We start from the raw sequence: 10,907 nt of genomic DNA on the forward strand, positions 1-10,907 counted from the left end.
TGGCCAGGTCGCAGTTGTAAATGAGAACTTGTTCTAAACTGGCCTACCTGGATAAATAAAGGTTAAATAAAAAAATGAAATAAAATGTTTAATTCATATTCATTAAAGATATTTAGTCAAGACTAGAAAAGTGCAATTTATTTCAAATGATAATTATTCAGTGTCTGCAACCCTCAAGAACCAGATTGAGTCTGGGTCCCCCTTTAACTGGGCAAACACAACTTGCATATCGTCATAGACTAGGCCTAAACGTTAATCTTTTAACCTTGCTTGAATAAAACAATGCATTTTTAATAGTGAGAAAGAGTTGCGCTTTTCCTTTTAGATTATGATTAAGGTTTTTGGTTGCACCTCGACTCAACGTTGGTTGAGCGCCCTCCACTTTTTCGTCAAATAATACATCTAAAAAAAATGTCATAGGTAAATTATTAAAAGCATTAAAATTGGGATTGGGATGTTTCCCACTTATTTATACAACCTACTCCACAAAGTTTAGAGAAATGTTCTGAAATTAATTAAGAATTAAACAGAAGAAAATCAGAATTGAAGGCAACTATAATGCAAAGAATTTAATGGTCTATGGTTCAATCCTGTTTCTGGTCTAATGAATAGTTAATATTGTTCCTCCTCTTCCTTGTGGCAAGCGCAGCAGCACACTGCCCTCCAAAGCCTGCAAAAAAAACGCCGGACTGCCCCTTTCCTCGCCCTGCATGGAACATCCAGGGTCATGTCCTTGGTGACGTGTGGGGTGACGTCCAGGGTGACCACAGCAACATCCTCTGAAAAAGGACAAAAGCGGGACAGAACGTAAATAAATGCAAACCGTAGGTTCTAAACACTGGCCAGTTGAATGGGATCTTTAATTTCAGCTCATGAAACATGGGACCAACACTTTACATGTTATCATGACAAATGACACCTGTCAGAGTGCTTTCTATAAGTCTTACTCACCTGCTTGGATGTCAGATGGCAGAGTGGCGGAGACGGCCACCATGAGAGGCTTTTCTTCAGGTGTGACGTCCACAACCTCCAAGAGTGAAGAAGCCGGATATGCATGTGTTAGGGGAGAGGTCCAAAACCTCCAGCTGAGAACAAGCCGGGTCTGCCTCTGTGTAAGGTGTGATGTCCACAACTTCCAAGTGGGAAGAGACGGGTTCTACCTCTATATTAGGGGTGACTTCCACAACCTCCAGCTGGGAATAGGCCGGGTCTGCCTCTGTGTAAGGTGTGATGTCCACAAGCTCCAGGTGGGAAGAAGCAGGATCTGCCTCTGTGTTTGGGGTGATGTCCACAACCTCTATGTGGGAAGAAGCCTGGTCTGCATCTGTGTTTGGGATGACAATAAAAATCCTGATTGGCTTTACTACTACAAGGCACCAGGATGTCATGACAAAAGGCATCTGTCAGAGTGCTCTCTATGAGTGCTACTCACCTGCTTGGATGTCAGCTGGTAGTGTGGCGGAGACGGCCACCACTAGGACAGGGGGAACTGGCAGGGTGTCTGCAGTAGGCTGGAAGTAGCTTTTCACCTCGTCCGCCACAAAGGCACAGACAGAGCTAATAAAAAAGGGGTTGTGAGGTCATCCAGGGAGAAGGACTGGCTGATTCTCCCGAGGATCGACCTCACAGAGTCAAAAGCAGCAGCCCGGGAGAAAGGGGTGTGAGGAGAAGAGGCCTTCAACATGCTGGAGAGCTTCTCCCCTACGGCCACCACCATACTCACAGCCATCCCGCTTAGGAGGATGGGGTGATCTGAATGGCCTTCCTCTGGCTGAAGTCACAGGGCCAGGAGGATCCTGGGCACCAGCTCCACCACCACCTGGGATGGGCTGAGCAGGTTGCTACAGGGCTTATTGGACAGCTTGTCCAGAATGCTCCTCACAGCTCTCTCCCCGATGCTGTGGACCTTAGGGTCGCTGTAATCAACAAAAAGCAGCAGAGAAAGCTAAACGATGTGCAATGTTCACACAGAGAACACTGCCCTAGTTTCTTTCTGCATAGCTCCAGATGTGTAGATGAATGGAGCAAGCTGTATGCAGGGCAGTACATGGAACTCACATGTCAGCGCCAGCTGGTGAGGTGGGGTGCATAGAGCGGCGGAGCTTGCAGACAGCCTCGTGCTCCATGTCAATCATTTTTAGGCAGGTGTTTACTTCCCAGGTCTGCCGTAGGAAACAGGAAGTCCCATTAGTGTAATTTCACAACAGATATATTCGGCTGTACTAACTAGTTGTTGAAAGGCTAGAAAAGAGCTCACTGACTGATAGTCTAAGTCTCTAACTCTCATTCTCTTACCAGCCGAGCGAGTTCGTTCCCCTCCTCCAGGGTTTCCTTCCACACCCTTCAAATAAAACACAAAGCATTTCAACTTTCCTGGCTTCCTATTTTTTGTTGTTTATTTTACCCACACCTCCTGGAGTGCTGCTGGTGACAGAGAATGGCAGTGAAGGTGAGAGCTGACGTGGTACTCACCTCTCCCTAAGGGATTTTTTGCCCTGAGACACCAGCCAGTCGCTCATGTGCTCCATGGTGACATGGGGCGAGACCTGGCCTCGACTCTGGAGCAGCAGATAGTGGACCATGAGCTTCTTCTGCAAGATGAGGTAAGGTGTGAGACCGTGCCACTAAAGACCATATAATGTGCTTTCAGAAGGGCCTCTCGCAACATTTCACAACTGCTCATGTCTCACAATTTGCAAGTGATATTAAGAACTCTTATGACCATCTTCTCTAAACTGTCTTGAAATAAAACTCTTGTTTTGGGATTAAATCTCTCTTTTTTTTCTGTGGTTACTGTTTTTGTGGGATGAATCTTACCTGTTTATTGTAATATACTTCCTCCCAGCAGGCCTGCAGAGTCTGAAAATAAAGGCTGCTTCTACAGAATTCCTTTGAAGATAATTAAAATAATTATGCTTTATTAGGTACATTATGCACAGGCATTTACAGTATGCTAAAAGGAATATCTCCTAAGATTACCTTAGTGGGACCATAAGTGAACTCAGGAATGCTCCCAACCCTATCCATGGTCAGAGGGGGACAAAATGCAGCGCTATAGATATACGGGATGCTCTAGAGATAACAGGAATTACTTAAAGTCGCGAATGATCAATGCCTGTGGAGTCGTCCAATATGCGGCGCTGAGAATTGAGTTGTAGGCGATATTTGGTTATGTTTGGCGCAATATACATGTTTACATTCTATTGCCATGGAGAAATTGAGTTTCTAGAACCTGTTTTCTTCTATGTCTTTATTTCGTGAAAGATTAAGCTCTTTATTTTGTCATAATGTGTATATGAGGACGTTGGAGCCCGTTCCGATTCATGACGTGGTTATCCAGGTGCATGTTGCATAGACCTACTAATCCAACCTTGGCTTACAAGTTAAATTAAATGAGTATATATGCCTATACAAATCTATTGACCACATCCATTTAAATCAATGATTTTCAATTGAAAATGTGGTTGTTGTGTTATCCTGTTGTGCGTGTCAGGGGTCCTCTTCAGACCCGGCCAGACCTCAGTCTTAAGGGGGGCATATGAAATGCATGGGAGGGAAGGGCACGATTATTATTAGCCTACAGTACATATATTTATAATAATCGTATACTCTATTTGCGCAACACCTAATCATCACATTAAACATAACCAAAAGCAATATGACCAGGTAGCCTATAGCCTACACCACATTACATAGAAGCAATATTATGAATATCCATAAAACACTTGACTATACAACATATTAGATGTAACACCAGAAGCATCTCTCAAACATTGCATTGTAAAGCAGTCAACAGAGGGATATGCATTGCCATGAGACACACACACACGCATTTACACACACACACAGAGACTTTGAACCTACAGGTACTTTGAGTGGAGGCAGCGCTGTCCTCTCTCCAGTCCCTCCTATCAGTACAGCGGGAGGCGGTGTTTCTCCGAGCAGAACCTCCTCATCAAAGTATCCTTCCACTAGGACTTAAACTTGTGAGTGAGGTCCTTTTCAAAAGCAAGCTGAATCAGCTGGGCCTTGCGTCTGTGCAGCATACTGCGTCGATGCTCTGAGAAGACGCTTTTGAGCGTGGAAAATGAGTTTTCACACATTGCTGTGGAAGCTCCTAAGGTTAGGGCAAGTGTGTAGGCTGTGAAAACAGTCGACATAGCCTGGAGTGCACAGTTGAATGTGCTGAGGATGTTGGCTATTGTCCATTTTCCATCTTCGGGGGTAACCGGGGTGTCAGTCATTTTCTTCACCAGGCACTAACGAGCCACAGTATATTCAGATTCAACCACATCAGTTCCAGCTAATACCAGGAGAGGGGTTACCTTTGATGGGTCCAGGAAATTATCCTCGGCCTCTGGGTTCAAAGCAGCCAGTGCGCCAATGAGCTCGCTACTGCGCTCTCCAAAACGCGCATTCATCTCTCCTTGCACAGCATCGACAACACTGTAAAACAATCTCATGAACTCAGTCTTTTCATCTATGTCACTTTGTGGCTGACCAACTGTTTCTTCAACTGCAAATCCGCGGAGGTTCTCATTAATTGTGCGTCTTCTCTTGCTTGGACCAGGGTCGGTCACCGGCACAGCCTCGGTGGCCGATGCTGGAGGAGCGCAGAGATCCCACAGTGCAGAAAACTCGTTTTCTGCGCGCATTGTCTTCACGCAGTCAGAAGCGCTGTTCACAAGTGTCACCGCAGTGAACAAGTCCATATCTTCGGCCTGTAGTAGTCTGTTAGGCGGCTCGAAAAGTGACAACAGTTTCATAACAAGGTGCGCAATGAAAAGGAAACTGCGCTGCGTAATGGCACGAAGCAGCCCCGTAGCCTCGACGCGCACCTCCGCTCCAAGGCCTCGTGTGTTTTCCACCTCGGTCAGTAATGTGGATATGTCGTGAAAACTCTTCACCACAACTTTGACCGTTGCCAAGTGGCCAGTCCATCTCTGGTTCAAGAGACGTTTCAGGGTATCGCCTTTGTACAGAATAGCCACGGTTGGCTTCCTGATGAAGTTGTACAGCATGTTGCATACTCCAAAAAAATCATCGACAGCTGCTTCACTGGACATGGCATGAATCACAACCAGATGAAGTTGGTGATTAAAGCAGTGAATATATGGTATGTTACGATCCAGCTTGTTTTGGAGCAATTTCTGCACACCACCATGCCTGCCAGACATGAGTGATGCGCCATCATAAACTTGACTCAGGATTTTGTCCGTGCTGAGTCCGGCGCTGGTGAGCTCATCAGTGATGACACCTGTCAGAGCCTCTGCATCACTTTTCTCAGATGTGGCCATTACCAAGAGGCGCTCACACAGACCATAGTTTTTGTCAACAAAACGCACAACTACAGATATGTTTTCTTGGCTTAAAGGATCCCGTGTGCCAACCACTTTAATTGAATACCAGCTATCGCCGACTTGTCTCACTATCTCCTCTGTCACGAGTTTGCTCATCATTTCGAGAATCTCGTTTTGTATCTGTGGGCTGGTATAGCGTGCATTCTGTGGGATTGTTTTTGTAATCCGTGTCAGTTCAGGATCTTTGCGCATGGTGTACTCAAAGAGAGACAAAAACAGCCCCATTGAGCTATTATCATCTAGCGCACTGGCAAAACCAGCATTATCTCCACATAACGGCAATTGATTCACCACTAAAAACTCCAGCATATCAATTACAGCTGACATGTAGTATCTGTTGCGAGCCAGTTGCTCTAAATTTAAGAGTGGAAATCTATTTTCCTGTCTCTCTACGTTTTTCTGAATCTCTCCACATTGCTTCACAGGCTAAATGTTATTTTGAAGCTGCATGCTTATTTAAGCCCTTGCCTGTTCCAATTGCATGCTTCCAAACATTACATCCCTTAATGGAGAAGTTCGCGTCCGATGATACAGATTTGAATTTCCTGCACGCATAACAAAATGCGGAGTACTTTTCCACCGAGTACTCAAGCCAGTCCCTGTTCAAATACCAGCTAGAGGAAAATGATCGTTTTTTTTTAACCAAACATTTTGACTGAATATTTCCTCAACACAACCTGTTTGGGTTTGTCCATGCCGAGGTCACTCATACCCACTGATTCAACAGGCAGTTGTGGCCCAAATGCTGCCCCGGACTCCACGGAGCTACTAGCATCAGGCTCAGACTGTCGTCCAGGGTCTCCTTCTCCAACTACAACATCAGGAGGCGTCGGTGTCGTATCCAATTTGGCAGAGGAGACTGTTGGTGGGCTTTTCAACCACTTACGGATATATATGACGAACTGAAGCGAGTAAGCCGGAGAAAACTCATCCAGCTTTCAAAAATGCGCGGTAACTGTTGAGCGGCTACACTGACGTAGGCTACGTCACGTACGTAGCCTAACTTTCTTTTTATTAAGGCCGTGATAGGCTGTTGCAGTGTAGATTCCCATCAATCAAACAAAATCACACCATTGTTTCTTTATATTTTTAATGTTTTAATGATAAAGAATGCAACATTAATGCAACACAAAATTAGCAACTATTATAATATATATATATATATTTTTTTTACATTTACATTTACGTCATTTAGCAGACGCTCTTATCCAGAGCGACTTACAAAATTGGTGCATTCACCTTACAGCCAGTGGATAACCACTTTACAACAATTTTTTTATTTTTTATTTTTTTTGTGGGGTGAGGTAAGGGGGGGTAGAAGGATTATTTTATCCTATCCCAGGTATTCCTTAAAGAGGTGGGGTTTCAAGTGTCTCCGGAAGGTGGTGAGTGACTCCGCCGTCCTGGCGTCGTGAGGGAGCTTGTTCCACCATTGGGGTGCCAGAGCAGCGAACAGTTTTGACTGGGCTGAGCGGGAACTGTGCTTCCGCATAGGTAGGGGGGCCAGCAGGCCAGAGGTGGATGAACGCAATGCCCTCGTTTGGGTGTAGGGACTGATCAGAGCCTGAAGGTACGGAGGTGCCTTCACAGCTCCGTAGGCAAGCACCATGGTCTTGTAGCAGATGCGAGCTTCAACTGGAAGCCAGTGGAGTGTGCGGAGGAGCGGGGTGACGTGAGAGAACTTGGGAAGGTTGAACACCAGACGGGCCGCGGCATTCTGGATGAGTTGTAGGGGTTTAATGGCACAGGCAGGGAGCCCAGCCAACAGCGAGTTGCAGTAATCCAGACGGGAGATGACAAGTGCCTGGATTAGGACCTGTGCCGCTTCCTGTGTAAGGCAGGGTCGTACTCTCCGAATGTAGTAGAGCATGAACCTACAGGATCTGGTCACCGCCTTGTTAGCGGAGAACGACAGGGTGTTGTCCAGAGTCACGCCAAGGCTTTTTGCACTCTGGGAGGAGGACACAACGGAGTTGTCAACCGTGATGGCGAGATCATGGAACAGGCAGTCCTTCCCCGGGAGGTTCAGCTTGAGGTGGTGATCCGTCATCCACACTGATATGTCTGCCAGACATGCAGAGATGCGATTTGCAACCTGGTTATCAGAAGGGGGAAAGGAGAAGATTAGTTTTGTTTCGTCTGCGTAGCAATGATAGGAGAGGCCATGTGAGGATATGACAGAGCCAAGTGACATGGTGTATAGCGAGAATAGAAGAGGGCCTAGAACTGAGCCCTGGGGAACACCAGTGGTGAGAGCACGTGGTGCGGAGACAGATTCTCGCCACACCACTTGGTAGGAGTGACCTGTCAGGTAGGACGCAATCCAAGAGTGAGCCGCGCCGGAGATGCCCAACTCGGAGAGGGTGGAGAGGAGGATCTGATCGTTCACAGTATCAAAGGCAGCAGACAGGTCTAGAAGGACAAGAGCAGAGGAGAGAGAGTTAGCTTTGGCAGTGCGGAGAGCCTCCGTGACACAGAGAAGAGCAGTCTCAGTTGAATGACCAGTCTTGAAACCTGACTGGTTTGGATCAAGAAGGTCATTCTGAGAGAGATAGCAAGAGAGTTGGCTAAAGACGGCACGCTCAAGAGTTTTGGAGAGAAAAGAAAGAAGGGATACTGGACTGTAGTTGTTGACATCGGAGGGATCGAGTGTAGGTTTTTTGAGAAGGGGTGCAACTCTCGCTCTCTTGAAGACGGAAGGGACATAGCCAGCGGTCAAGATGAGTTGATGAGCGAGGTGAGGTAAGGGAGAAGGTCTCCGGAAATGGTCTGGAGAAGAGAGGAGGGGATAGGGTCAAGCGGGCAGGTTGTAGGGCGGCCGGCCGTCACAAGTCGCAAGATTTCATCTGGAGAGAGAGGGGAGAATGAAGTCAAAGCATAGGGTAGGGCAGTGTGAGCAGGACCAGCAGTGTCATTTGACTTAACAAACGAGGATCGGATTTCGTCAACCTTCTTTTCAAAATGGATTCAGCAGGGAGGTGAAGGTGGTAAAGAGCTTCCTAGGGTTAGAGGCAGATGCTTGGAATTTAGAGTGGTAGAAAGTGGCTTTAGCAGCAGAAACAGAGGAAGAAAATGTAGAGAGGAGGGAGTGAAAAGATGCCAAACCCGCAGGGAGTCTAGTTTTCCTCCATTTCCGCTCGGCTGCCCGGAGCCCTGTTCTGTGAGCTCGCAATAAGTCGTCATGCCACGGAGCAGGAGGGGAGGACCGAGCCGGCCGGGAGGATAGGGGACATAGAGAGTCAAAGGATGCAGAAAGGGAGGAGAGGAGGGTTGAGGAGGCAGAATCAGGAGATTGGAGGGAGAAGGATTGAGCAGAGGGAAGAGATGATAGGATGGAGGAGGAGAGAGTAGCGGGAGAGAGAGAGCGAAGGTTGCGACGGCGCATTACCATCTGAGTAGGGGCAGAGTGAGTAGTGTTGGAGGAGAGCGAGAGAGAAAAGGATACAAAGTAGTGGTCAGAGACATGGAGGGGAGTTGCAGTGAGATTAGTAGAAGAACAGCATCTAGTAAAGATGAGGTCAAGCGTATTGTCTGCCTTGTGAGTAGGGGGGACGGTGAGAGGGTGAGGTCAAAAGAGGAGAGGAGTGGAAAGAAGGAGGCAGAGAGAAATGCGTCAAAGGTTGACGTAGGGAGGTTAAAGTCACCCAGAACTGTGAGGGGTGAGCCATCCTCAGGAAAGGAACTTATCAAGGCGTCAAGCTCATTGATGAACTCTCCAAGGGAACCTGGAGGGCGATAAATGATAAGGATGTTAAGCTTGAATGGGCTAGTGACTGTGACAGCATGGAATTCAAATGAGGAGATAGGCAGATGGGTCAGGGGAAAAAGAGAGAATGTCCACTTGGGAGAGATTAGGATTCCTGTGAACCCACCCCGCTGACCAGATGCTCTCGGGGTATGCAAGAACACATGGTCAGACGAGGAGAGAGCAGTAGGAGTAGCAGTGTTTTCAGTGGTAATCCATGTTTCCATCAGCGCCAAGAAGTCGAGGGACTGGAGGGTAGCATAGGCTGAGATGAACTCTGCCTTGTTGGCCGCAGAACGGCAGTTCCAGATGCTGCCGGAGAGCTGGAACTCCACGTGGGTCATGCGCGCAGGGACCACCAGGTTAGAGTGGCAGCAGCCACGCGGTGTGAGGCGTTTGTATAGCCTGTGCGGAGAGGAGAGAACAGGGATAGACAGACGCATAGTTGACAGGCTACAGAAAATGGCTACAATAATGCAAAGGAGATCGGAATGAAATGAACTAAACATCTGGGAAAGCGAGAGAGCGGGGCCTCCTTCACTTACGTTTCACTGAAATATAACTCTCCCAACTTCCACCTCAGAAAGTTCCACCTAACTTTTTAAGAGATCTGTGCCTCAAGTGGGGGGTGCCAAGCATTTTTGGGGGCGGGCCCGGCCCCCTATGGCCCGCCCATAGCGACGGGTGTGGTCCTCTTAAGCACATTATTTCAATATTTCCTAGCTCTGAATTGACGCAGGTTACAGTTTTGCAAAACTACTCGGTTAAAAATAAGAGCATGAATGACAATAAAGGTATGACTTGAATTACATGCATAATGATGTAGTAAACAACATCGCTCAGCGTGGGAACTTTTGGTGGGGGGGAAGTAGCCTTTATAAGTCTCCATGGCGGGTAAAGACCATCACTTCGTTGTCTTGTTGGGAATAGTAATAATTTGTGACAGTATGCATTGTATTAGTCTAAGAGTTGTTTTTCATTTTATTTCTCACATTAAACAGACATTTGAGAAGGATTTGAGAAGCGAATTGCTTGCAGTTGTACCTATAACGCACAGACACACTAAAGCTGTACAGTGTAGTTAGAAAAGTCAGTTTACATTATTTGCAGATGTGTTACCTTTTATTTACAAATCGAAAAATGTAACATTTGAAATGAATGTGGCAGAACAATTAAGCCAAGAGTTCCTGTGGGAGTCTTCTCCTTCAGTCTTTTTGCCTCCTATGCCTCGTTTCCCATTAGATGGGATTTTCCCAATGCCAACTTCACCTGAGACAGCCGCTATCCAGTGTCATGTGTTGCTGAATTACAGATCTCGCTATCCTAATGTCGCTGCTGTCCATTGTGCTGAAATATCCAATCTCGGCTATTTGCATACATAGGACCATCCACACTTGACACCACACACACAAGTTAATGCTTTTTCTCTCACACTCTTTTGAACATTGCACAACCTGCAACAAGACACTGAAACAACACTTAATTTTAAGTTTGTTTCTTTCTGAATAAAGATGAAATCAATGTGTGGAAGGAGATTGGACAATGTATAGGCATTCCCTATAGCTGTTTTTGACTGGAGCATGATCAGATTGCTTTGTTTGAGCCAGAATGGAAATTTGGTCTGAGAAACGACGCCCATTATAGCATGACTATTTCAGACAGAATTAACTTTATGTTATATGTAAAAATATAAATAAGGCAATGTTTATATGACCCCTTTCAAACAGTCACTTATTTATCACTTTCTTGTAGGTATATAGTGCATTCAGAAAGTATTCATACCCCTTAACTTATTCCACAGC

General features: G+C 46.4%; 1 protein-coding gene across 1 annotated transcript; it reads right to left on the reverse strand.

Moving 5' to 3' along the window:
- Window positions 1-2,856: 2,856 nt before the first annotated feature.
- LOC121563043 lies at window positions 2,857-5,622 on the reverse strand. The gene is made up of 2 exons (XM_041875106.2): window positions 3,865-5,622; window positions 2,857-2,889 (listed from the first exon to the last, which is right to left on the reverse strand). Exon 1 carries the CDS (start codon window positions 5,583-5,585, stop codon window positions 4,260-4,262), a length of 1,326 nt encoding a protein of 441 aa, XP_041731040.2. The 5' UTR covers window positions 5,586-5,622; the 3' UTR covers window positions 2,857-2,889; window positions 3,865-4,259.
- Window positions 5,623-10,907: the final 5,285 nt, after the last annotated feature.

This window comes from Coregonus clupeaformis, unplaced genomic scaffold (genome assembly GCF_020615455.1).
Source record: "Coregonus clupeaformis isolate EN_2021a unplaced genomic scaffold, ASM2061545v1 scaf0201, whole genome shotgun sequence".
Taxonomy (NCBI): Eukaryota; Metazoa; Chordata; class Actinopteri; order Salmoniformes; family Salmonidae; genus Coregonus; species Coregonus clupeaformis.